General features: G+C 42.3%; 2 protein-coding genes across 5 annotated transcripts in view; one reads left to right on the top strand and one right to left on the bottom strand.

Annotated features, from left to right (window-relative positions):
- Window positions 1-139: 139 nt before the first annotated feature.
- GTF2H4 (general transcription factor IIH subunit 4) lies at window positions 140-25112 on the bottom strand. The gene is made up of 14 exons (XM_067463374.1): window positions 25024-25112; window positions 24644-24806; window positions 21085-21189; window positions 20408-20539; window positions 19942-20038; window positions 17718-17806; window positions 15538-15649; window positions 15370-15438; window positions 14511-14594; window positions 11855-11987; window positions 9583-9713; window positions 3817-3864; window positions 2626-2704; window positions 140-1101 (listed from the first exon to the last, which is right to left on the bottom strand). Exons 2-14 carry the CDS (start codon window positions 24772-24774, stop codon window positions 929-931), a joined length of 1383 nt encoding a protein of 460 aa, XP_067319475.1. The 5' UTR covers window positions 24775-24806; window positions 25024-25112; the 3' UTR covers window positions 140-928.
- Window positions 25106-27946, top strand: part of VARS2 (valyl-tRNA synthetase 2, mitochondrial) — a 34077-nt gene continuing 31236 nt past the window's right edge. For 2 of the 4 annotated variants that reach the window (XM_067463372.1, XM_067463369.1), the window contains exons 1-3: window positions 25106-25183; window positions 26605-26888; window positions 27821-27905. In XM_067463372.1, coding sequence (XP_067319473.1) covers window positions 26649-26888; window positions 27821-27905 — 325 coding nt within the window. In that variant the 5' untranslated portion in view covers window positions 25106-25183; window positions 26605-26648. The other 2 variants (XM_067463370.1, XM_067463371.1) reach the window with 2 other exon arrangements.

The following is a 27946-nucleotide window of genomic DNA, read 5'->3' as shown; positions in this document are numbered from 1 at the left end:
GAGAAAGTGGAACTATTTGTTTTTGTACCTGAGTGGCCACTTACTCGCTACCCCAAATCCCTTTGATCCCACCGAAATTGGTCTCAATCATTCCCAAAGCTTCATTTGTACTCACAAGTGAAATGACAGACATACAGTGTTCTGAAAATTCTGCTTTATTTCTCTTGTGCTCCCCCAATCATGATGAAAAGGAGAAAGCATGTGTGTGTGACTACACACACACCCCTAGTTTGTGAAAAAGTTATCTTTTTGGATGACAGCTCCCAAAATCTCAGTATCCATAAGTGACTTGTAGTTTCTCAAGTTGCTCCTGACACACAAAAAAGTATCCATTTGGCTAACTGATGACTTTTGGAAATGGTTGTCCAAAAAATAAACGGTCTAAACAACTCTTCCCCAGCACAGTTTCCTTCCCCTTTACTACAAATATTTGGAGGAGAAAAGTCCAGAGTATCAAAGTCTCCGTTTCAAACGGTATTATTCTTGCATGACTCTCTACACAAAAGAGCCAACAGACTCCTATCCACACAAGTGGAAGAGCTTTTGTAATAATCTCAGCATCATTTCTTTTCAAGCCATTCACTGGTCCCAAGTAAGTATATCTTGAGAAGGCATCAATTTGGGCCATTTACTCATTTCACGTTTCCTGAAACTGTTTGAGCACATAAGCTCTCACTTGTTTTGTAGTTCCTTTCAGAGAAAATTCCTGGAAGATGAAACAGAATGGAACTACGCTCTTGCTTGTAGCTGTAAATTACCAATGGGTTTTCACTTGATTCTTAACTCCTTTTTTGCTGGATAAGAGTCATCCGGCAACTCCCTTTAAGGCATCTCCTTTCTCTCCTTGTTCTTGTGACCCATCTAGTGCCACCTTCATTGCTTCAAGCTTCCAGCATCAAGCATAAGATCTTGGAGGTAGCCACTGCCCTCAGGAACTGTGTTTCTGTCGCTTCCAGAAGCGTTTGACATCTGAATGTCCGGCAGGAGTTACCACCATCAGACGCTTGGAAGGGTTCTCAAAAACGAGCACCCCAAGTTCCCTGGCATGGTCCCTCAGCAGCTCAAAGTCCACCTGGGAGAGGAACTGGTTGTACAGAACACCTGAGGAAAGGAGAGCAAATTTACACTTGAGAAGATGGTCAATGGGAGAAGCTCAAGAGGACAAGAATTAGGAAGAAGAAGAAGCAGATGCAAACAGAGATGGGTATGAGAAGGGGAAAGGTAAGGCTCAAGACAACATGGAGAGGACTGAGAATGGAGGGATGGGAGGGGGGGACATAAAGCAAAGAACATAAATACAGTAAGAGAAAAAAAAGAAGAAAGCAAGGATGTCCAGGAAAATTAAGTAAAGGATACACACATATACATACATGCACCGGGAAAAGAAAAGCAATATTTTTTAAAATATAGGACAAGATCAGAGAAATTAAAGAAAAAAACTAATGGAAAGTAGCAAATAGAAGAGGCAAACAAAACAAAAATCCAGAATGTAAAAAACCATCTAAAGACCTAACTCTTTTTGCAGGTATGCTCAGCCTGTTTTAAGCACGAATTTGAAACTAGTGTCTTGTATTTAATCTCTGTGCTGTCTACTTTAATATATATCATACAGAAATATGTTTTAATATGGATTTTTATAGAAACTGTATATTCACAGAATTTTTACAATGTTTTTTTTATTTTTTTGATATTTTTTATTATTTTATCATGATTCAATACATTGGTTATACATTGTTTTTACAATGTTTATGTGTTTTAGTTATGCTGTAACTTGCCTCGAGGAGAGGCAGGTAAGAAATAAAATTATTATTGTTCTTGTTGCTTTTGTTGTTACATAGGACAAGAAGAAAGGATGAATGTCCATTCAAGCATTAAGAAAAAAAGGATCTATCATAACACTACTTAGTTAAAAACAATAGTATGTTTCTCATATGTAAGAACAAAGAAATGCAATAGTTTTCTTCCTTCTGCAGAAAAAAACCAAATATTTTGGTGCAGTTTGGGCCTGCTATTTGCCGACTCAGGGCGGCCTCATAGCTGGGAACCATTAGATGCCCAAACAAAGACAGTTTATATTTAAAACAAACAGTTACAATGTCAAATATAAAACATCCAATAAAAATTACACAAGTTCAAATCATAATCCAAGTCTGTCCATTGTCAGTCAAGGAAATTATAGAGCGTCATTACCTTCCCGCTGAAGCGGTACCTATTGATCTCACATTTAAATGTTTTCAAACTGCTAGGTTGACAGAAGCTGGGGTTAAGAGCGAGAGCTCACCCTACTCCCCGGATTTGAACCGCCGACCTTTCAGTCAGCAAGTTCAGCAGTTCAGCAGTTTAACCCACTCCACCACCAGGGGCTCCTGTCTGCACTGAATAATTTCCCCAAATGTTCTGGAATATTCAAATACCAGGCAAAAACTAAAAAACTCTCACCACTGTATTATTCTTCTTGAGTGGAAAACAATTTTCACTCAGGAAACAAATAACAGCAAATATTATTTCCATCCCTGCATCCTCACCTGGTATTGATATATCCATACCAAAAGTGCTATGAACCTATGGTAAGAAACCATCCCATAATACAAGTATGGCTCTACCCTTTCTTCTCCAAACACTCACCCTCAGAGAAGCGCAATCTGTCCCGTTCCAGCTCCCACAGCCGGATTTGGTCTGTGATTGTGGGGGGCAGCACAGGGGTCTGTTGGGAGAAGTAAAACAAAAGAACTATAGTCACATGGCAAAATGCTTAAGAAAGAATGTACTTGTTAGCTTTAAGCACCCCATAACATTTTTCACTTTTTCTTGTTGTGTCCTTTCAAGTTGTTTCTGACATATGGCGAACTGTTAGGGGTTTTTCTTGGCAAAATTTGTTCAGAGGAGTCTTGCCTGTTGCTTTCCTCTATAGCTGTGAGAGTGTGACTTGCCCGAGAGACTGTTCCCTTGGAACTAATAAATCTTCTTTCCTTTGCTCATAGTAATAGTAGTATTTATTACAATGTACACCGATTCTGCTGATAGTTTATTATTTCCTCTTAAGGAATCTGTTTTAAATAGTTGTAATTCTAGGTATTTTTTACTTTTATTTTAATAATAACTTTTAACATGTTTTACCTATCTCTTTATAGTTTTTTAAAAATTCTGTATACATTTGAATTTTTTATATGTTGGGATTCTAATAGGTAAACAATTTATTTTTATTTATTTATTTCAAAGTTTTCTATACCGAGCTTCTCACCTCTTAGAGGGACTCAGCCTGGTTTACAACCATAAAAACATACAATCAGTAAAATATCATACTTCATAATTACAATAACACATTTAAAATAACAACTATATTTAAAACTACGGTGGTCAGTCGCAATTGGGATTGAGATGTTTAAGTAACAGCAACATTCAAGCATTGTGGAGCCCCCGGTGGCGCAGTGGGTTAAACCCCTGTGCTGGCAGGACTGAAGACTGACAGGTCGCAGGTTCGAATCCGGGGAGAGGCAGATGAGCTCCCTCTATCAACTCTAGCTCTTCATGCGGGGACATGAGATAAGGATGATAAAAACATCAAATCATCTGGGCATCCCCTGGGCAACGTCCTTGCAGACGGCCAATTCTCTCAACCCCAGAAGTGACTTGCAGTTTCTCAAGTCACTCCTGACAAAAAAGTAAATAAAAATTAAGCATTCATCCTAAATCCCTCCCAATATCCCCGTGACTTGCTGAGAGGCCTTTAAAAAGCCATTTGCAATGTTCAACAGGGGAGCATCCTTTTTATATCCCATGAACCACAAGACTTGACCATGGCAATCATTTTCTTACCTGTTTCAGCATCACAGGGTGAGCTCTAGTACGCAGGAAGTGAATGATCTGCAAGAAAGAGAGAATCCAATAAGAATTTGTCCCAAACAGGTTTCCAATTGGACCATACAAGTTGCTCGTTTTGCCTGGGAAATGCTTGGAAGCTCAGAAACAGAACATTAAGACATCAACAGACAGAACCAGACTATATTTCTTTCAAAGTGGTTCACTCAACTGCATAAACCAGTTTTTAAGTGTCTCCTGATTTATTTATTTACTATATTTATCTACTGCCTTGCTCAAGGCAATTGACAACATATTAACGGCAAAAATTCAATACTATATACATATAGAAAGATAGAAACCCGTAATAACTAAACACGAACACAGTGTTTCTCAGCCTGGGGGTCAGGGCCCCTGGGGGGTCATGAGGGGAGTGTCAGAGGGGGTCGCCAAAGACAATCAGAAAACATAGTATTGTCAGTTAGTCATGAGGATTCTGTGTGGGAAGTTTTGCCCAATTCTATCGCTGGTGGGGTTCAGAATGCTCTTTGATTGTAGGTGAACTATAAATCCCAGCAACTACAACTCCCAAATGACAAAATCACCCCCCCAACCCCACCAATATTCAAATTTGGGCGTATCGGGTATTTGTGCTAAATTTGGTCCAGTGAATCCCCCTCGACGGACTGTCACCTTGCCGTGGTGAGGGGGCTTGCGTGTTCCGATGAACCTGTAGGCACAGCAACTGGAGTCGTGCACTCCCAGGAGTGGCTGCGGGGGAGGTCCCAGACCAAGAACAGTCCGAAGACCCAAAGACCTCAACGGCGGAGCAGGCGGAGGATAACATGGCCCATGTTACAACGGCTGCGAAGGCGGAAGAAGGCTGCAACAGACTGAGAAGCCACGGTCATTGTGTTAAACTACATCACCAGTGGAACCTCACTCTGTGAAGACTGTGTGTTGATCAGTTGTGCACTGACCTCCACACATTAAAAAAACCCACGCACAGGCGTCTTCCAAAGAAAATAAAAACCAACCAACCAAAGTCCCATGGCGATTAGCGAGTGGCGACGGGGGCAGGACTGTGAAATCTGGAAGCCCCTAGTCACAGACTGGCACATGGGCGGTGGGTACGGACTCAGTCGCTCTACCTCAAGGTCCGAGGCAGTTGAGTAGTTCGGCAGCTGTATCCGCGACTGAGCAGCCCTATTGAGGACCCACTCTGCTCACCCCACATGGGGAGGGGGCTAGAAAAGGTGCCCTAAACATAGTCTGCCTCTCTCATCCCTGACTGGACTGCCGCGTCCAGTGGGGTCACCACCCTGCGGCCAAAAAAGAAAAATGAACTTCGGTACGTGGAACGTACGGACTCTGATGGACAACAGTGGCAGTGAACGCCCCGAACGCAGAACTGCCATCATTGCAAGGGAGCTGGGACGCTTCAACATCGACATAGCAGCCCTTCAGGAGACCCGGAGAGCAGGAGAGGGACAGCTGAAGGAAGAAAAAGGAGGCTACACCTTCTTCTGGAAGGGACTGCCCGAAGAAGACCAAAGAATGCACGGAGTTGGCTTCGCTATAAGAAATGATCTGATGAAACATCTGTCCGAAGCACCCACTGGCATCAACGAACGTCTCTCCACCCTCCGAATCAATCTTGCCAAAAACCAACGGGCAACCATCATAAGTGCCTATGCACCAACACTAGATGCTGACGAAGACATCAAGGAGAAATTCTACTGTCAGCTGGACACCGTCCTATCGGGGATACCTAAGGAGGACAAAATCATCCTCCTGGGGGACTTCAATGCAAGAGTCGGGCGAGACTTCGACCTGTGGCCAGGAACCATAGGAAAAGACGGGGTTGGAAACAGCAACCCGAATGGCATCCTGCTTCTCACCAAATGTGCGGAACACAACCTTGTCATCACCAACACGCTCTTCCGCCAGAAAAACAAGTTCAAGACATCATGGAAGCACCCCCGGTCAAAGCATTGGCACCTCTTAGACTATGTAATCACACGTGCCAGAGACCGCCGTGATGTGCTCCTCACAAGAGCCATGACAGGTGCTGACGACTGCTGGACTGACCACAGGCTAATCCAATCCTCGATGGCCATCAAGATCGCTCCCAAGCGCAGACTCCAAGGCAGAAAGACAAGGCGCAAAATGAACACCCAAGCCCTTCAGGAGCCCTCCAGACGAGCCCATCTCCAAACAGCACAGCAGCTTGGGTGTGACCCTGGACTCATCGCTGAGCCTGGAGCCTCAGGTTTCAGCGGTGACCAGGGGAGCATTTGCACAGCTTCGGCTCGTGCGCCAGCTGCGCCCGTATCTTGGGAAGTCTGACTTGGCCACGGTGGTACACGCTTTGGTCACATCCCGCCTCGACTACTGCAACGCTCTCTACGTGGGGCTGCCCTTGAAGACGGCCCGGAAGCTACAGCTAGTCCAACGCGCGGCTGCCATGGTGTTAACGGGAGCAGGACGCAGAGAGCATACAACGCCCCTGCTGTCCCAGCTCCACTGGCTGCCGATTCGCTACCGGGCCCAATTTAAGGTGCTGGTATTATCCTACAAAGCCCTAAACGGTTCCGGCCCAAAATACCTTGCAGACCGCATCTCGGCCTATGAGCCCACGAGGGCCTTGAGATCATCCGGGGAGGCCCTTCTCTCGGTCCCGCCTGCCTCACAGGCACGCCTGGCGGGAACGAGAGAGCGGGCTTTCTCGGTGGTGGCCCCCCGGCTGTGGAACACCCTCCCTGTTGAAGTCAGACAGGCGCCCTCCTTGTTGGCCTTTCGTAGAAGCCTAAAAACATGGCTCTTCGAGCAGGCCTTCAACTGAAAGTATCTTGAACGACACTGGAATGGACTAGGATTACGAAATTGGCTATGACCCCAGGACTTGACGAAGCGGATTTTTAGGATAAGTATATGTTATGTTTGTATTGTCGAGTTTGTATTGTCTAGATCTATTGTACACTGTTCTTTTTGTTGCTGTTCACCGCCCCGAGTCGCCCTCGGGCTGAGAGGGGCGGTCAATAAATGCAAAAAATAAATAAATAAATAAATAAATAAATAAGAACCATCTACCCACAGTACACCCCGAAAATGTTGAGGAACATTGGAACAAACTGAAGACCTCCATCATCCAAGCCTGCGAAGAAACTATTGGATACCAAGCCAAGAAACATCAAGACTGGTTTGATGAAAACGACATCGAGATCCAACAGCTAATTGACAAGAAAAGGAAAGCCTTCCAAACATGGCAGAGAAACATCAACTGTGCTGCTAAGAAAAAGATCTACGCTAGTGCAAAAGCCGAGGTCCAAAGAAGGACAAGAGAACTCAAGAACATCTGGTGGACAAAGAAGGCTGAAGAAATCCAACACCTGGCAGATACCCATAATGCTCAAGGATTTTTCAAAGCCACAAAGGTCATCTACGGACCAAGAAACCATGGCATACAGCCTCTACGCTCATCAGATGGAACCAAACTCCTGAAGGACCAAAACTCAATTGCACTACGTTGGAAAGAACACTACCAAAGCCTCCTGAACCGCAGCTCCAATGTGGCCGAAGAGGTCCTCTCACAAATCCCGCAACAACAAACCAGGGATGAGCTTGCAGCACCGCCTAGTTTGGAAGAAGTCAGCAATGCCATCAGCCAGCAGAAGAACAACAAAGCCAGCGGACCGGATGGGATCCCTGCTGAAATCTTCAAAGAGGGAGGACCTGAGCTGACACACCAACTCCACCAGCTCATAGAAAAAGTGTGGGTGACCGAGAAAATCCCAGCAGACTTCAAGGATGCCACCATCATCACCCTCTTCAAAAAAGGGGAAAGAACAGACTGCGGAAACTATCGAGGTATCTCCCTTCTAACCTCCGCTGGGAAAATCCTTGCAAGAATCCTTGCAAACCGCCTTCTGCCCCTCTCAGAAGACACCCTCCCAGAATCCCAGAACGGCTTCCGCCCCTCCAGAGGAACCGTGGACATGATCTTCACTGCACGACAGCTCCAAGAAAAATGCAGGGAACAAAACCAACCTCTGTACATGGCATTCATCGACCTTGCCAAGGCATTCGACACAGTGAATCGCAGCGCTCTCTGGACCATCCTCCACAAAATCGGATGCCCTAACAAATTTGTGAACATCCTGCGGCTCCTCCACGATGACATGATGGCAACAGTCTTGGACAGCAATGGCTCCCAAAGTGACCCATTTAAGGTGGAATCGGGTGTCAAACAGGGATGTGTTATTGCCCCAACTCTATTCTCCATCTTCATCGCAATGATACTTCACCTTGTTGATGGGAAGCTTCCCACCGGAGTGGAAATCATCTATCGGACAGATGGCAAGCTGTTTAACCTCAGCAGACTGAAAGCCAAAACCAAAGTTACAACAACATCTGTTATAGAACTCCAGTATGCTGATGACAATGTCGTCTGTGCGCATACAGAAGAAGATCTACAAGCCACTCTAAACACCTTCGCAGAAGCATACACGAAGCTTGGCCTGTCACTGAACATTGAGAAAACCAAAGTGCTCTTCCAGCAGTCACCAGCCAACTCCTCCCCAATGCCAGAGATACAGCTTAATGGTGTAACATTAGAAAATGTTGACCATTTCCGCTACCTTGGCAGCCACCTCTCCACCAAAGTCAACATCGACGCTGAAATACAACACCGCCTGAGCTCCGCAAGTGCAGTATTTTCCCGAATGAAGCAGAGAGTGTTTGAGGACCGGGACATCCGTAGGGAGACCAAGGTGCTTGTCTATAAAGCTATTGTCCTCCCAACCCTGCTATACGCCTGTGAGACGTGGACTGTCTACAGACGTCACATGCAACTCCTGGAACGATTCCATCAGCGCTGCCTCCGGAAAATCCTGCAAATCTCCTGGGAAGACAAGCGGACAAACGTCAGTGTGCTGGAAGAAGCAAAGACCACCAGCATTGAAGCGATGGTCCTCCAACATCAACTCCGCTGGGCTGGCCACATTGTCCGGATGCCTGACCACCGTCTCCCAAAGCAGTTGCTCTATTCCGAACTTATCAACGGAAAACGGAACGTTGGTGGACAGGAAAAGAGATTTAAAGATGGGCTCAAAGCCAACCTTAAAAACTCTGGCATAGACACTGAGAACTGGGAGGCCCTGGCCCTTGAGCGCTCCAGCTGGAGGTCGGCTGTGACCAGCAGTGCTGCAGAATTCGAGGAGGCACGAGTGGAGGGTGAAAGAGAGAAACGTGCTAGGAGGAAGGCGCGTCAAGCCAACCCCGACCGGGACCGCCTTCCACCTGGAAACCAATGCCCTCACTGCGGAAGAAGGTGCAGAGCAAGAATAGGGCTCCACAGCCACTTACGGACCCACAAGAACATTGGAGGACCATCATACTCGGAAAACGAGGGATCGCCTAAGTAAGTAAGTAAGGTCCAGTGAATGAAAATATATCCTGCATATCTGATATTTACATTACAATTCGTAACAGTAGCAAAATTACAGTTATGTAGTAGAAATAAAAATAATTTTATGGTTGGGGGTCACCACAACATGAGAAACTGTATTAAGGGGTCGCGGCATTAGGAAGGTTGAGAAACACTGCACTAACATATAACTATAAATTAAAATAATTAAAACCATAAACAACATTATATATTAAAACAAACATTAAAAACATCCTAGTATAAATATTAAAATCACATTATGATCAATATTAAAATCACATTAAAATCAGGTTAAAATATTAAATATTAAAATCACATTAAGATCAGGTTCTTACCTGATCTGCTGTAATGCCATTGGCAATGGCCTGTTGCACACTCTCCCGGGTGACTTGAGCCACCACTAAGTTTGGAAAGCGGTACAGCATCTCAGAGAAGAGGGCAATGAGTGCAATCTGCAACTCAGAATCTGGGAATGAGAACAGAGAGGAAAAGTAAGATCACAACTTAATTTCCCAAACAGGAAGACATGAAGGTTGAAGATGTCTTGAAAACTCTGCTCTGGAAGAAATTCCTCTATTCTCAGGTTTGGAGAATGTGAGACAGAAATGTACACTGCACATGATCAAGTACACTGCCGTTTGTTATCGTTTCTGATTTTTTTTTTTTGCCAAATTCTAGAAGTGAACATTTTGAAAACTACTGGGAGGAACATAATGCAACATCAGAGCACTGTCTTTACAACTTCCCCTTCATTTTTTAAATAAGTAAATCATAAATATTCTATCTCCTTAATTTTCCTCCTTCTCCTCTGTCAGGTAATGAGCATTCTTCCGCACATCCCTCTCATAACTTTGCTCTACTTTTTTTCTCCACCTGTAGGGAAGCAGAATGAGTGGCTAACTCCCCCCCTCTTATTATTATATCTGCCACTATTTCTGCAGTTAAAGAAAGAAACACCACTGTGACTGGCAGTCGGCTTTTCTATATGGGGCTGGTAGCTTCGCAAATGAATCCTTATAGTAGGGGAAATGGGGAACTAAAGAAATGGTTTGTGTTGTAGCATTACCCAACGGCCTGGTGCTGAAGACTCAGGGCCTTTCCACACAGTCAAATAACCCAGAATATCCAGGCAGAAAATTCCACAGTATCTGCTTTGAATTAGGTTATCTGAGTCCACACTGCCATATATTCCAGTTCAAAGCAGATAATGTGGGATTTTATTCAGCTGTGTGGAAGGGGCCTCAGGCATTCAAGAAGAAGACAACAGTAACAACAATCTACTTTCTTCTTCCTTTATCTTTGGACGCAAGAAGGAAGCTCTGTGTTTGCTTGCACGCTCAACACCACTACGGCTGCTGTTTTGCTGGCCAGGCCAAAAGGTCTTTCTGAACGTCATCCAGTAGCTGGTTTAGACATTTACATTAATCTGTTGTGTAGTGTTTAGAAGGAAGGACTAAAAAAGCCATAAGAAAGTAACTGCTTGTTCTGCTATATCATAAGCTCTGTGTTTGCTTGCACGCTCAACACCACTACGGCTGCTGTTTTGCTGGCCAGGCCAAAAAGGTCTTTCTGAACGTCACCCAGTAGCTGGTTTAGACATTTACATGAATCTGTTGTGTAGTGTTTAGAACAGATTCTGTAGAAGATGCTTCAGCTGTACTTCATAAAAAAGAAAACCAGCCTATTTAGCAAGCCTTGCAAATGCTGATTTGTTATCAGTAAATGATTGATTTTATACCTATTTTATTTTATATACCCATACACATAAAATAGTGGAAATGTTTAAGAATTCCTAGCCTAGATGACTTGCAATCTCAGCTTCCTACAGAACTACAGAATTGGTTTTCAGCTGTGCCTTAGTGAAGTGAAGCAAAGGGTTAAACCCTTGTGCTGCTGAACTGCTGACCTGAAGGTTGGCAGTTTGAATCTCCGGGATGGGCTGAGCTCCTGCTGTTAGCCCTAGCCCCTGCCAACCTAGCAGCTCAAAAACCAATAAAAATATTTTAAAAAAACATGCAAATGTGAGTAGATCAATAGGTACTGCCTTGGTGGGAAAAGGCAAAAAGACGCTTCATGTAGTCATGCCAGCCACATGACCAGGAGGTGTCAACGGACAACACAGGCTCCTTGGCTTGGAAATGGAGATGAGCACCTCTCCCAGAACTGGAGATCAGCACCGCTTCCAGAGCCGGAAATGAAAGGAGAAGCCTTTGCCTTTGTTATTTGTGTCTCATTGTATTTCATCGTAACAAGGCATTGACTGTTTGCATGTGTCTGTTTATATACTGTAATACACTCTGAGTGCCCTCAGAGAGAAGGGTGCAATATAAATAAAGTATTATTATTATTATTATTATTATTAAACTTCTCAAAGGGTTGGTGGAGGAAGAGACCTTGAAAAACTTGGAGCTTTCTCAAAACCATCCTCGTTTAAGTGACTTTAGATTACAACGCTGCAGTTATCATTTTAAGATCTGCAAATCTTAGCCAAGTGGGAGAAATATGCCAGGAAGGAATAACTCAAAATCATAAAACAAGAGTAAGACAGTGAGGAAGAGCCCTTTGAATGAAGCAAAGCATGGCATCATTACACCTTTGACCTCTGACCTGTGTATGCATAGATCCTGTAGTTTGTCTCCACGACGATAAAGCCCTGGTTACGAGTATTTGTCGTAGTGCCCGAAATGCCAGAGGAAAGGTTGATTGCTAGGCGAGTTGGGTAGTAACGTCTGGATTTCCTCTGAAAGGAGAGAAGGGTGGGCAATGGGAGAAAGATCCCTCAAAATTCTGCAATTGTCCACAGTCCAAAAATTACAGCTTTAGCTGGGTTACTGTGAGTTTCCTGGGCTGTATGACCATGTTCCAGAAGCATTCTCTCCTGACATTTTGTCCACATCTATAGCAGGCATCCTCAGGGGTTGTGAGGTTTGTTGGAAACTAGGCAAGTGGGGTTTATATATCTGTTGAATGTCCAGGGTTGGAGAAAGAACTCTTGTCTACTTGAGGCAAGTGTGAATGTTGCAATTGACCAGCCTGATTATCATTGAATGGCCTTGCAGCTTTAAAGCCAGGCTGCTTCCTTCCACAGGGACCACCAAATGCAGCATTGCCCAAACACTAATCAAGGAACATGAAAGGCCCTGAAGACTAATTCAACCAGAGAAGTCAGCCATAGCAGAGCACCTGATGAGCCAACATGGACACAGCACATTATTTAAAAATACTGGACCATTGTAGCAACCACCAGGTCACAGAGAAACCATTGAATCCACAAGCACATGGACAATTTAAACAGAAAGGAGGAAACCATGAAAATTAACAAAATTTGGCTACCAATATTTAAAAACTCTAAAATCAGGACAATAAATAAAAACCAAAACTAAAAGAACCCAAAAAACAAGGGAATTCCAGACAGAAAACAATCAGGGCCAGCTGAAACCTCTCAACAAAGGATCCTCCCAGGCAGCAACCAGCCAAGCTTTGAAGCTGCAAGGCTATAAATGCTAATCAAGGTGACCAATTGCAACATTCGGACTTTCTTCCAGCAGACAAGAGTTCTTTCTCCCACCCTGGACATAAACCCCACTTGCTTAGTTTCAGCAGACCTCTGAGGATGCCTGCCATAGATGTGGGCGAAACATCTGGAGAAAATGCTTCTGGAACATGGCCATACAGCCCAGAAAACTCACAGTAACTCAATAATTCCGACCATGAAAGCCTTTGACAACACATATAACTTTAGTTCATTGCCTTTTCTCCTTTGATCACTGCCACTAACAATTGCCCAATTGGCAGCTTTCTGTTCGTTGTAACCCCTCACTTTCCTCAATCTCTGATACAGATACACATCTATCTATAGATAGATAGATATCTATATCTATCTATATAATAAAAGTTCGTGTATGCATGTATGTGGGTGATGATGAATGCTTCCTATTGGTTCCCACTTCCAGAGACCACTGTGACCCCCACTGATGATGGATCAGGACTTAACTTGGCACACAGGATCCCAATGACCAAGTAGTTTACCCTGCATCAAGAGAGAAGTCTGAACACCACAGATGACGGATCTGGACATAACATGGCACACATACCCAACATGGCCAACTTTAAGGACTGGTGGAGTTTGAGAGGGTTAAACTAGCATGATGTGAGTCGTAATCCATCCACTTCATTATGCATTTTCTTAATGGAACCATTTATAAAATCCACACATTGACTTTTTCAAATAAACAATGTTAAAATTACCAAATATCTAATCTGGGCATTACCGAGTACCTAGGCTAATATAATCTATAAAATCAACAAGTACTATAATAATAATAATAATAATAATAATGGGGTGTTGTAGGTTTTTTCGGGCTATATGGACATGTTCTAGAGCAGGGGTCCTCAAACTATGTTCCGTGGGCCAGATACAGCCCTTCAAGGTCATTTACCCAGCCCTCGCTCAGGGTCAACCTAAATGACTTGAAAGCACACAACAACAACAGCAATCCTATTCATCAGCCAAAAGCAGGCCCACACTTCCCACTGAAATACTAAGAAGATTATATTTGTTAAAATTGTTCTTCATTTTAATGATTGTATTGTTTTAAAGTGTTTTCTGCACTACAAATAAGATATGTGCAGTGTGCATAGGAATTCATGTTTTTTCAAATTATAATCCGGCCCTCCAACAATTTGAGGGACTGTGACATGGCCCTCTGTTTAAAAAGTTTAAGGATCCCTGTTCTAGAGGCATTCTCTCCTGACGTTTCGCCTGCATCTATGGCAAGCATCTATGGATGCTTGCCATAGATGCAGGCGAAACATCAGGAGAGAATTCCTCTAGTACATGGCCATATAGCCCGAAAAAACCTACAATAACCCAGTGATTCCAGCCATGAAAGCCTTCGACAATACAATAATAAATAAATAAATAAATAAATAATAATTATTATTATTATTATTTTATTTTTACCCCGCCACCATCTACCATAGGGACTCAGGACAGCTTACAAAGCACACAATGGTTCCATACAACATGTAAAATACAATATATCAATATTAAAACCAATAACACATTTGAAAGCAGACATATACATTTAACAAGAACAATAGAATCAATAAAATATGGCAATAGTTGTTAATTAAAAGATTCCTACAATCAATTTAGCCTTCCCTGGATGAGATAGTAATCTAGCTGCTATCTTAAACATTATCAAAGGCCTGCAATTAGAAGCAAGTTTTTAGCTCTTTCTACTCTCTTTCAGTGTCTTACCTTTCTTTGAAAGACAAGACCAAACTCCCGGAGATGTTGGAGAAAGTTTAACAAAGATTCACTCATTCCTTCCACAGAATAATCCTAGGTGAAAATGGACAATATTACTTGATTGTTTCATACTTGGTGACTGACAGCTAAATCCAGCATTGCTTAACTTAATTGCAGTCTATTGCAAATTAGTTTTCAGACTTCTAGCTTCCATTAACCCAAGCCAAGGATGACCCATGGCCAGAATCCTTGAAGGTTACAGTCCAAAAACATCTGGAAACATCAAGATGGGGAGTGACTGCAATACTGAAAGCTGCTGCATTGGATCCCATTCAAGAAGAAAGACAGAGTATAAAATCTATCAAAAATAATAAATATTGAAAAGCACTGGAGCACAATATAAAAATCCAACCCACCACTGTTTATCTGTGATAGCAGCATAATTGATGATGTAGTTAGTTACTAACTGAAGAACGGATGTGTGAATTAGCACATGACTATGTGTACAGGCATAATAATTTCTGAATCATAGAATCATAGAGTTGGAAGAGACCTCATGGGCCATCCAGTCCAACCCCCTGCCAAGAAGCAGGAATATTGCATTCAAAGCAATATCCAGCCATCATTTTACACATATAGTACTCTCCTTCCCAGTTTATCCTTACATAAGCCTTATGAAGTAAGTCAAACAAAGAGTGAGTGTCTCGGCTAAGGGCAGTCTGGGAGTTTTATGGCTGTGGGGGTGGATTTCCCAGGTCCCAGTCCAACACTTTAACCACTACATGACATTTGAGATTATATTTCCCCCTGATCTATAGGCCCTATTTAATAGACTGGCACTCAATAGGGATATTTTTTCCTTTCTTACCTTGCCAAGACTGGAGAAGCTGAGCTGGAAGAGGAAAGAAAGAATTTCCACCAGGTCCATGCCCCGGGTCTATGGGGAGCGATGCAGAGAAGGAAAGTTAGTTCAGAATAAATGGGAACCGACCAAACAAATGAATTAAAATGGATAGTAGTTCCTACATCTCCTTACCTCAGCTGACTGGAGGTACTGCAGCATGAAGTACCAGAGTTGTGATGAGGTATCCAGCAAGAGGAACTGGAAACCAGAAGAGGTAATGCAAGGTGGTTCGCCAGGTTCACTACTGTAGAGGAAAGCACTCAAAGTTAAAGGATGCAGAGAGCTGGTTGTTAATTCAGGATATCTTTTTGTGGTTTGTTGTATGCCTTCAAGTAATTTATGACTTAAACCCCTATAATGGGGTTTTCTACTTTTGCGTTATTCACACTCTTGTTCTATACTTGTACATATGGAAGCACAGTAAGTGAGCTCATTGAACAGAGGTGGAGAACTGTGGAGGACTAAGAGGCTGCATTAGCCCTCCAAGAGGATATGGGAGGGCGATGCCTTTCGTTGTACCTTCCAGAAAAGACTACATCTAAATGCATTTTGGGTGCCTTCCTAAACCTCCAAGAGCATTTTGAGGCAATTTATTTTGGGGAAAAAATGTTAATTTTTGTGTTGTCAAAGGCTTTCATGGCTGGAATCACTAGGTTGTTGTGAGTTTTCTGAGTTGTATGGCCAAGTTCCAGAAGCATTCTCTCCTGACATTTTGCCCACATCTATGGCAAGCATCGTGAGGGGTTGTGAGGTATATTGGTGGATTGGTGCTTATAGGTTTCAGTGGCTTCTCTGTGTTGTCTGAAATCCACAAGCTTGTGGACAATTTCAACAGAAAGGAGGAAACCATGAAAATGAACACAATCTGGCTACCAGTATTAAAAAACTCTAAAATCAGGACAGTAAATAAAGAACAGCACTCTGCAAACAGGGAAATTGCAGACATGAAACAATCAGGGCAAGCTAACACCTCCCAACAAAGGATTCCCCCAGGCAAGAACCAGCCAGGCCTTGAAGCTGCAAGGCTTTGCAATGCTAAATAGGAAAGATTACCATGCCAAAATATTAGATTTGATGTGGATGACTAAGACGGTTTTAAATGGTGTGTTTTAATATTTTGATAAATGTTTCTTAATGTTTATATATTATATGTGAATTTGCCGTGTATATGAATGTTTTCCGTGTATATGCTGTACTCCGCCCTAAGTCCCCTTCGGGGTGAGAAGGGCGGAATATAAATGTTTTAAATAAATAAATAAATAATCAAGGTGTTTAATTGCAACAGTCACACTTGCTTCCAACAGACAAGAGTTCTTTCTCCCACCCTGGACCTTCAACAGATATATAAAATTCCCGTGCTTAGTTTCCAATAAACCTCACAACCTTTGAGGATGCCTGCCACAGATGTGGGCTAAACATCAGGAGAGAATGCTTCTGGAACATGGCCATAAAGCCCGAAAAACTCACAGCAACCCAATGTTAATTTTTATTTTGACCCAGGGAGGAGACAGAGAAGCTCCAAACATGGTGGAAATTATGTCCATACTGCTATAGATCAGAAGGGGTGGGGGGAAGAAAGGAGAAAAAAGAATTGTTTTTATTCCTTAGGGTCCTTGTGTGGCTGACTGGCCAAACTTTGTTCGTTCCTGTCATGTACAGATATGAATGCTCCTTCTCTGTTTTGTTTTCAAGACAAAAACTCATCTGCCCTGAGAGGAAATAAAATAAAATAAACAGTAGCTACACCAGGAACTGTTGCAAGAATACAGAACAAAGGGTAGGGAGGGCTCATCAGTTCACCAGATATTTTGGACCTTATGATCCTGAAGCTCCATGCAGCATAGTCCAAAGGTGACAGAAACTACAGGGGTTGTATGTAATCTAAACTATGTGGTCAAAAATTATCCATCCCTAATACAAACAAACAACTTCTACTTCTGTCAGCCACACTTTCTTTTTCCTTATCACTGGAGGTTTTGGTAATAAAAAAGCAAACAACTAAATTCAAACACACTCAAAAATACATAATAAAGAAAGCACAGTTCTGCAAAAACAGTCATTAGGAATGCTATGGTTGTGAAATACATTAAAATAAAAAGCTGGAATAAAAGGGCCCTTCCACACAGCCATATAACCCAGAATATCAAGGCAGAAAAGCCCACAATATCTGCTTTGAACTGGATTATCTGAGTCCACACTGCCATATATTCCGGTTCAAATGAGATAATGTGAGATTTTATTCAGCTGTGTAGAAGGGGACTCAGTTCACTTGCTCTTCTGAGATTATACTTCTATGTTCTTTGCCCTCTTACCTCTTCATCAGACCAGCTTCAGTGAGCAACTGGGCTAAATCTTGACTCACTGCTGCACTAGGAGAGCCCACCATAAAGTCTAAGATGACCTAAGAGGAAGTGTAAAGAAACAGAAAGCTGTATCCAAACTGTAAGGTTTTTGCAGAGAATGGTTCATGGCTAGCTAGACACTGTTGCAAAACAGATCCAAAGAAAATAATAATAATAATAATAATAATAATAATAATAATAAACAAAGTATGGATTGTCGATGTCACAATCCCAGGTTGCAGAGAAACAACTGGAAAAGCTGACACAGCATGAGGATTTAAAGATCAAATTGCAAAGATTCTGGCACAAACCAGTCAAGGTGGTCCCAGTGGTGATCGGCACACTGGGTGCAGTGCCTAAAGATCTTGGCCTGCACTTAAACACAATTGACACTGACAAAATTACCATCTGCCAGCTGCAGAAGGCCACCTTACTGGGATCTGCATGCATTATTTGCCGATATATCACACAGTCCTAGACACTTGGGAAGTGTCTAACGTGTGATCCAATACAACAGCCAGCAGAGTGATCTTGTCTGCTGTGGATTCATCTTACTGTGTTTCAAATAATAATAATAATAACAACAACAACAATATATTTATATTTTGCCCTATCTCCTGGAGAGGACTCTGAGCGGCTCCCAACATAATAACAGGCAAACATTCAATGCCTGAATAAATAGAGGACTAAAAATTTAAACAAAAACAATAATCAATATTGTACAATGTGCATGATTTTTTGGATCATGTGATTTTAATAGTTATGCTAGGATGTTTCAATGCCTTGTCTGAATGTTTAAATTTTGTTTAAGTCTTATGTTTAATGGTTTTAATGATTTTAAGTCAAAGTTATATGTAGTAATTAGTTATTATGATTTCTTTTTTTAATTGTATGTTGGCACTGAATTTTTGTCATTTGTATATTGTGCTGACCGAAAGGTTGGCGGTTCTGCCAACCTAACAGTTCAAAAATATGCAAATGTGAGTAATTAATAGGTACCGCTTCAGCGGAAAGGTAACAGCACTCCATGCAGTCACGCCGGCCACATGACCTTGGAGGCGTCCATGGACAACGCCGGCTCTTTGGCTTACAAATAGAGATGAGCACCACTGCCCAGAGTCGGACACAACTAGACTTAATGTCAAGGGGAAACCTTTACCTTTTTATATTATAAATCACCTTGAGTCCCCTCAGGGGTGAGAAAGGTAGTACTGTATATAAATACAAGAAATACAGTAAATAATAAAGTAAAAAGTACAGTGACATTAACTTGAAATAATTATCATTAAAAGTAGTTTAAAAGACCAACTGAGGTAGAATGACATATCAGTTTCCCTACGTTCCGTTTAGTCTGTACTATAAACTTTATTCTTTCTTCTCATTGTATGCTTGAGAGCATAAAAATGTTTTAAGCTGTTTCTTAAATGAGAATAAGGAGGGGGGCATTTTGATCTCCTTGGGGAGGGCATTCCAAAGGGGGGGGGACCACTGAGAAGGCCCCCTCCTCGTTCCCACCAACCGTGCTTGAGAAGGGGTAGGACTGAGAGAAGGGCTTCCTTGGCTGATTGAAGATGTGGTTTGCTAGGTAGACTGGGCCCGAACCATTTAGAGCTTTAAAGTTAATAACCAGCACTTTGTCTCTAGCCCAGAAGTGAATCAGCAGCCAGTGCAGCTGCTGCAACATGGGAGTGGGTCTTAATTGTTCAGCCTTAATTGTGCAGAGCCCCAGTTAGTATTTATTATTTTTACTGTATTTATATATTGCCTTTTTCAACCCTGGGGGAACTCAAGGAGGTTTACAACATACTAATGCCAATGCTGACATACAGTGGAACAAAGAAATCATAATAACAGTACATACAACAAAGGAATCATAATAAATCATAATAACCAATTACTACATATAAATATGAACTTAAAACCATTAAACATAAGACATACATAAAATTTAGTAGTCTAGCTGCTGATCTCTGGACCTGTTAAAGCTCCAGAACTATCTTCAAAGAAGCCCCATAGTATAACAGCTGAGGTCCTTGACATGAAAGGCTATAACTGATATGTCCTACACCAAATACTAGACAGACAGATGAAGAAACATGTTGAATTTATGTTTCAAATGTTGTTAGAAATCAGTGATACACAGCCTTAAGTGCCAGAATACTAAAACAAACACACACATAAACACAAAGCTCACCTCCCACCTTTCCTCAGCATATTTGTCTAGAGATGGAACATCCCGGGCATGCTTGTCTGGTCCTAATTGGCTAGTGTCATCAGACCACGGCTTACCACTGGAGAAAGAGGACAAGAAACAGAAAACACAGGATAGCTGCAACCACATTTGAGCCAATGTCAACCTTAGTTACCCAACCATCTAAAAATCTCAAGACAGCATACAATAAAATCTACTTAATGCACTGAAATAATGAAAATGGTTTTAAAAGGCTACCACACCATTTTACAACTTTAAAAAGACAGATGAAAACTTTGCACTTGTGTGAACTTGGATAAAACCAATTAGACTCCAAAAGCTGAAATAAACAACCATGTTTTGACAGCAATGTTACAATATTACGGATAAGCTAGAGTTAAAGCAAACTTTATTTTGAGCCTCTGCCTTGATTCCTCAGACTAAAATTGTCCTTTTTGCTCTCACTTACCCTCCCATCAGGGCAATGCGCAAGTTCTCCTTGAAGATAGGGTTCAAGACGATTCCTTGGAGACCCCCTGGAAGCAACTGCTTGTGCCACAGCCGCAGACCCAGCAAGATATCTGAGCTCTCTTCCTGTTCCCTGGGACACAAGAACAAGTGACAAACAATCACGGTCAAAAGGAAGAGGTGGCTCACAAGACAAATATTTGGAGTGGATCAGAATGCTAGACACTAATAAATGTATGTGTGTCTTGTTTGGACCACCAAAAATTCCCAGATGCATTGTACATTTTGGATGCTTACAAGCCAAGAGATACCGCCTAAATATTAGGGAAAGCATCTTTACTGTAAGACTGGTTCAACAAAGAGACACATCTCCAGTAATTTTCCCACAATTCTGGAACACTTTCCCCTTAAAGATGTATCAGTGTTTAAAATTTAAAACTTCCAGAATTCCTATTCCATACAGAATTATACCTTGATTAGACTAGTTTTCAACAACCATCACTACCAAGCTTGATGAACTGCTTACATAAATCCCATAAATCTAATGGGTTTACTTTATTTGAAAGCAGTAATCAGATCCAGGTCTTAACATTAACTGTTATTGGCTGCAGTTTCAATATTTTGTCCTGCACAATAAGCCTTTGAGATAGAAAAAAAATAGAAACCGGAATAACTTACTTTGTGTATTCCTTCTTTACCCATGATGCCACAGCTGCCTGAGGAAGAGGCTGTTCCAAAAGCAGCATCCGCATAACATAGTTCTTGGCCAAGCCTGGCAGCTCTCTGAAAATATAAAATCAAAGCCTTTCCTATGTGGTTGATTTTTTAAAGATGATTTTACTGTTTTACTGTTTTATTGTATTCTTTGATGTATATTTTGTAAGCATCGTTGATGCCTATGTGAGGCCGCTCTGAGTTCCATTGTGGGGAGAAGGGAGGGATAGAAATGTATGAAATAAATAAATAAACATTAGTTTACACTCAGGCCTCTTCTATACTGCCATAGAATCTACATTCTCTGCTTTGAACTGGATTATCTGAGTCTACACAGCCATATAATCCAGTTCAGAGCAGATAATCTGGATTTTATATGGCAGTATAGATCCAGCCTCAGTTCTCCTACCTTTAAAGCGAGATAGATAAAGTTACTCCTGTAGTATTTTACTCCTGGCATGACTGCTGCCAACTAGAGCAAAACAACAACAAAAAAAACCCCCCAATATTCAAAACCATGGTCACTTAATTTGAAGATAGGCAATTTCCCATTTTCGTTAACTATTGAGAGTCAATGGAAAGAACTTAGAGCTATAGGGGGAAATTAACGTGCAAATAGTAATTTCCAAACTCTAGTCTTCCAAGAGCTTTTGACCCCAATTGCCAGAAACCTCAGCTGCACTGCTTCAATAGTTTTTAACTGGGAATTGTTAAATACTGTTTATATTTAATCCTGTTTTAATGTTTGCATATTTTAAATTGTATTCTGATGCTTTTATGAAAAGCCGCTTTGAGTATAAATAAATAAATATAATAATAATTGGGCAACGACCAGGGATTCTGGGAGCCGAGGTCCAAAACACCTAGGGCCCTTCCATGCAGCCATATAACCCAGAATATCAAGGCAGAAAATCCCACAATATCTGCTTTGAAATGGGTTATCAGAGTCCACACTGCCATATATTCCAGTTCAAAGCAGATAATGCAGGATTTTATTCAGCTGTGTGGATGGGGCCCTGGAAGACCACAGTTTGGAAAACACTGATACACTGTACCATTAATGTAGTTTGAATTCCCTTTAACTACCATGGCTCAATGCTATGGAATCTTAGGAGTTGTAGTTCAATGAGACATCAGCACTCTTTGGAAGAGGAGGTTAAATTCTTTGCAAAACTATAATGTGCAGAGTAGATGCATGCTAAAGGGCTAATCACACTAGCGAAAATAATGATAATAATAATAATGAAAATGAACATGACAAACCCCTCTGGAACTTCCGAATTCAGATAGACAGAGTTTTGGAGCACAAAACTCCTTACCTCATGATCGTGTTAAAAAACAAAGTATGGATCGTTGATGTCGCAATCCCGGGTGACAGCAGGATTGCAGAGAAACAACTGGAGAAGCTGACATGATATGTGGATTTAAAGATTGAATTGCAGAGACTCTGGCACAAGCCAGTAAAGGTGGTCCCAGTGGTGATCGGCACACTGGGTGCAGTGCCTAACGACCTTGGCCTGCACTTAAACACAATCGGCGCTGACAAAATTACCATCTGCCAACTGCAGAAGGCCACCTTACTGGGATCTGCATGCATTATTTGCCGATACATCACACAGTCCTAGACATTTGGGAAGTGTCCGATGTGTGATCCAATACAACAGCCAGCAGAGTGATCTTGTCTGCTGTGGACTCATCTTGTTGTGTTTGAATTTATTTATTTATTTATATTATTTCAATCCTGCCCATTTCAGCCCGAAGGCGACTCAGGGCGGTATACACAGTCGGCACAATTTGATGCCGAAACAAAATACATACATTGATAAAGCAAAAACATCAAGTGCAATTAAACATAAATGACAGTACATAATAAACAATTTAAAAAGAGACTATGTCCTCTCATTCAAATCTTCATCCGTTACATTGTCTTGGCCGTTCCTGGGTCAATTTCCAACTCTAGTTTGTCTTTTTACTCCGGGGTTCCGAATGCTTGCTCGAAGAGCCAAGTTTGAATTAATAATAATAATAATACAATATTTATATTCCATCCTTCTCACCCCAAAGGGGACTCAGGGTGGATCACAGTACGCATACACGGCAAACATTCAATGCCACTTTGTATAAACAATATACAGACACTTAAAATCCATTTAAAATTCGGTTTCTACCTACTGCAGAATTCTAGGGTTTGTAGTTTAGGGAGGAGCCTTTGACAGCCTCACTAAACTACAAACCCCAGAAGTCTGCATGAGGCAGAAACCAGATTTTAAGTGGATTTCCCCCCCTCTAGTGCAGCGTTTCTCAACCTGGGGGTCGGGACCCCTGGGGAGGTCATGAGGGGGTGTCAGAGGGGTCACCAATGACCATCAGAAAACATAGTATTTTCTGTTGGTCACGTGGGTTCTGTGTGGGAAGTATGTCCCAATTCTATAATTGCTGGAGTTCAGAATGCTCTTTGATTGTAGGTGAACTATAAATCCCAGCAACTACAATGCCCAAATGTGAAGGTCTATTTCCTCAAAATCCACCAGTGTTTACATTTGGGCATATTGAATATACGTGCCAAGTTTGGTCCAGATCCATCATTGTTTGACTCCACAGTGCTCTCTGGATGTAGGTGGTTGTGCATTTAAGTAAAGTGATCAGATCTAATTTGCCAAATAGTCACTGTTGTATGTTTTTATGTTGAATGTTTTTATATTGTATAAATGCTATTTTAAATTGTAAGTCGCTCAGACCGCCTTGGTGGAGAACGACTAATTAAGAAATAAAGTGAAGTGAACTACAACTCCAAAATTCAAGGTCAATGCCCATCTAAGCCTTCCAGTATTTTCTGTTGGACATGAGAGTTCTGTGTGCCAAGTTTGGTTCAATTTCATCATTGGTGGAATTCAGAATGCTCTTTGAACTATAAATCCCATCAACTACAACTCCCAAATGACAAAATCAATCCCTCCCCAACTCCACCAGTATTCAAATTTGGGCATGTTGGGTATTTGTGCCAAATTTGGTCCAGTGAATGAAAATACATCCTACATATTAGATTTTTAAAAAATTATGTTTTATTGAGTTTTCCAAGGTATACATAAAATGGGAAAGAATTGGGATAGAGGGTTGGGAGAGTAATAGGAAAAGGTATGGGAGGGATATTTACATTACAATTCTTAACAGTAGCAAAATTACAGATATGAAGTAGCAACAAAAATAATTTTATGGTTGGGGGTCACCACAACATAAGGAACTGTATTAAAGGGTTGCAGCATTAGGGAGGTTGAGAAACACTGCTCTAGCGTGATGAAGTGGTTAGATGAGTTTGCTACACTGTATGTATTGAGTGCATTCAACACACTCTTTAAAGTGCATTGCATTTACAGTTTATGCAGCTTTAGTGCTACAAAAACCTGTGAATCAGAAGGGCTATATTTTTTAATGAAGCATAGCGAAGTTTTTATGTCTTCTCCAATCTCAGACCGGTGAAAGAGCAGCACTCAGATAAGAGGAAACATGGGGGCTTCACACTCACCGGAAGACAGCCAGGCAAGTAGCGGGGTGATTGTAGAGGCGATCCAAGACCCCAGGACTGAGGCCTCGCAGGAATTCGTGCAGATTCTTGCATTTCAAGTGCACCTTCTGGAGCTTCATCACCGACTCCATGCGAAAAAGTCCAGTTTGTGGCTAGGACATCTCTGATGTGGCAACAAAAGGTGAAAGATAGTTAGATGCATTTGAAGCAGGCCTGGGCCAACTTGGGCCCTCCAGGTGTTTTGGACTTCAACTCCCACAATTCCTAACAGCCAATTGTGGGAGTTGAAGTTCAAAATACCTGGAGGGCCCAAGTTGGCCCAGGCTTGCTTTAGTGCCTCTTTGATTCTCCCTTTCCCCATCCTTGGCCTTCAGCCTCACCCTCAGGAAGGATGCTCCAGGCGAGGCTCTATCCCTCTGCTCCTCTTCCTCTCTGCCTGGCTTTTCCGGTCCAGCCCGCCTCATTTCCCATCATGCACCTCACCCGGAAGCGACCACAGAGAAGCAGCACAAGCCTCTCCTTCCATGGGGTCTGATGCAGGTGTGTGCAGAATGAAAGGAATTTGGCGCCACTTGGACCAGCTATAGAAACCCAGGAGCTGTAGGTTGGCCAGGCACCGGCTCTCTTGGGCAGAGAAAGCCTTGTAAAGCGACAACACCCTAGCTTTCCATAGCCTCCATCCCTGACAGTACAAAGGGGTGCCAAACTGGGTTAATTTTACAGTGTAGACACTCCCTTTGGCCGCCCGCCTGCTTTCTCCTGCTTGCAGTCAGTGTGTGTGGTTTAATCTTCTTTGTAAAGATTTTTCTTAAAACTTGCATAACGTTTTATGGTTTTGTATTGTTTTTAGCATCTTATTGGTTGCCTTGAGACTGATTGAGAGAATAATAGTAATAAAAGGTAAAGGTTGTGCCCTGACATTAAGTCCAGTCATGTCTGACTCTGGGGTGTGGTGCTCATCTCCATTTCTAAGCCAAATAGCCGGCGTTATCCATAGACACCTCCAAGGTTATGTGGCCGGCATGACTGCATGGAGCGCCGTTACCTTCCCACCGGAGTGGTACCTATTGATCTATTCACATTTGCGTGTTTTCGAACTGCTAGGTTGGCAGAAGCTAGTGCTGACAGCGGAAGCTCACGCCGCCCCCTGGAATTGAACCTGTGACCTTTCGGTCAACAAGCTCAGCAGCTCAGCGCTTTAACCCACTGCACCACCGGCGGCACCTAATAATAGTAACAGTGAGAATGTATTGTCGAAGGCTTTCATGGCCAGAATCACTGGGTTGTTGTAGATTTTTTCGGGCTATATGGCCATGGTCTAGAGGCATTCTCTCCTGACGTTTCGGCTGCATTTATGGCAAGCATCCTCAGAGGTAGTGAGGTCTATTGGAACTAGGAAAAGGGGTTTATATATCTGTGGAATGACCAGGGTGAGACAAAGGACTCTTGTCTGCTGGAGCTAGGTGTGAATGTTTCAACTGACCACCTTGATTAGAAGGTGGACTTCCAGAAACTTTCAAAGTACGCATCGCACCATTAAACAGAAAATAACACTTTCAAATCAGGAACAGGTTCATGAGGTCACAAAGGGTCGGAAGCAACTGAACAAATAAACAACAAAAACAAACCAACAAGATAGTGTTAATAATAGTATTATTAATGATAATAGTATTAATATTAATGATTTTTTTTAGTTAAAGTTGTCAGACTACATTATTTCTGCAATGTTCATGCACCTTTATTAACTGCAATACCAAAGTTTGAATCCCTGTTCAGCCATAGAAAAGCACTGGGGGTCCTTGAGCAACTCACACAATCTCAGCCTCTGAACAGAGGCTCAGGTGCCTTTAATACAAAATCCATCCCCTGTTTTCCCCGTTGTCAAACTTCTGCATAGCTGGTGAGTTTGACCTGTTGGATTTCCCCTACTTAAATATGTAATTTCTGGTTTGTTTTATTAGCGAAGAAAAGATTTTGCGACAATTGAAAGCTTCCACTTCCAAGCATGCCATCACCATCACTTAATCCTGGCCGAAATATGTGTTCTGTCTGCCGTCTGCTTCTTCGGCTTCACAAGAGGCATTGGGATGCTCCTGCCCACTGGAGGAATTACTCCCAAGCCAACAAGCAGGAACCTCACGGTCAAGTGGGGAAAACGGCCCATTTGAAAAATAGGGCCGAGAAACAGAAGCGGCAGCGGGAGAGGCTGGCGTCCATTGAAGCTGGACTGACTGCTGGGATGAAGGTGAGTGAAGCAGGTTATGATGCCCAACTACTCATTGTGGACAAATCTGATTAAGTTTAGAGTTAACAGAAACGAGTATGTATTTAAGCATCTGATTCCTATCCTGCCCATTTCTCAGGGTGCATCTACACTGTAAAATTAATGCATTTTGACACCACTTGAAGTGCTATGACTTAGTGCTGTGGAATCATTGGAGTTGTTGTTTGCAACAGCACCTTTAGAGAAGGCTACGGACTTTGTGACTCTTTTTTTTGTGTGTGTGTCAGTAGCGACTTGAGAAATTGCACATTGCTTCTGGTGTGAGAGAATTGGCCATCAGCAAGGACGGTGCCCAGGGAATGCCCGGATGTTTGATGTTTTACCATCCTTGTGGGAGGCTGGAGCTGACAGAGGGAGCTCAACCCACTCTCCCCAGATTCAAACTGTTGACCTGTCCATCATCAATCCTGCCAGCACAAAGGTTTAACCCATTGCGCCAACTGGGGCTTCTGAGACTCTATAACTCCTTCATACTCCTTTAACTGCCAGGGCTCAATCCTAAGGAATCATTGGTGTTATCGTTTGTCTCTATAACTCCCATGATTCCTTAGCATTGAGCCCTGGCAGTTAAAGGAGTATGAAACTTCATTAATTCTGCAGTGCAGATATACCCTCAGAGCTGTGATGTACAGTGGCTTATCAACATGATTTTTATAGTTACTTGAAAGAAGAACCAGGAAAATAAGATTCTGACTTTAAATAGAAGGTCAGCTGCTGTCCTCTCCTTTTTGCCTTGTATTTTATTCGTGTTGTATTTTGAAATGGTCATATAACTAGTCAAATAAATAAATTATTATTATAGTTACTTGTCATGACATCAGCTTTTAACAATGCATAGGTCTCTCAAACACAGGGCAGGAGTTTTCTTTCGTGCCTGTTTTTATTCTTCACAGGATGAGCATCCAAGCCAAGGAAAGGGCAGAAGAGCAAGAGACATGGCTCTGTATGACATCCCAACCGTAGCTGGTGAAAAGAAAGGTAAGGAGAGGTTTGACTTAGGGCCACCATAAGTCAGGAAG

This window comes from Anolis sagrei, chromosome 2, assembly GCF_037176765.1.
Source record: "Anolis sagrei isolate rAnoSag1 chromosome 2, rAnoSag1.mat, whole genome shotgun sequence".
Lineage (NCBI taxonomy): Eukaryota > Metazoa > Chordata > Lepidosauria > Squamata > Dactyloidae > Anolis > Anolis sagrei.
The sequence above is the reverse complement of the archived record's forward strand: the minus strand, read 5'-3'. Positions and strand labels throughout refer to the sequence as shown.

Coding starts and splice junctions, on each gene's coding strand:
- GTF2H4 (XM_067463374.1), bottom strand. CDS start 24,774: ATGGAGTCGGTGATGAAGCTCCAGAAGGTGCACTTGAAATGCAAGAAT. Junction 17,807..19,941: donor ATGCTGAGGAAAGGTGGGAG/GTGAGCTTTGTG, acceptor ACTTCCTCTTAG/GTCATCTTAGACTTTATGGT. Junction 11,988..14,510: donor GTCTTGTCTTTCAAAGAAAG/GTAAGACACTGA, acceptor CTCTCCTTTCAG/AGGAAATCCAGACGTTACTA.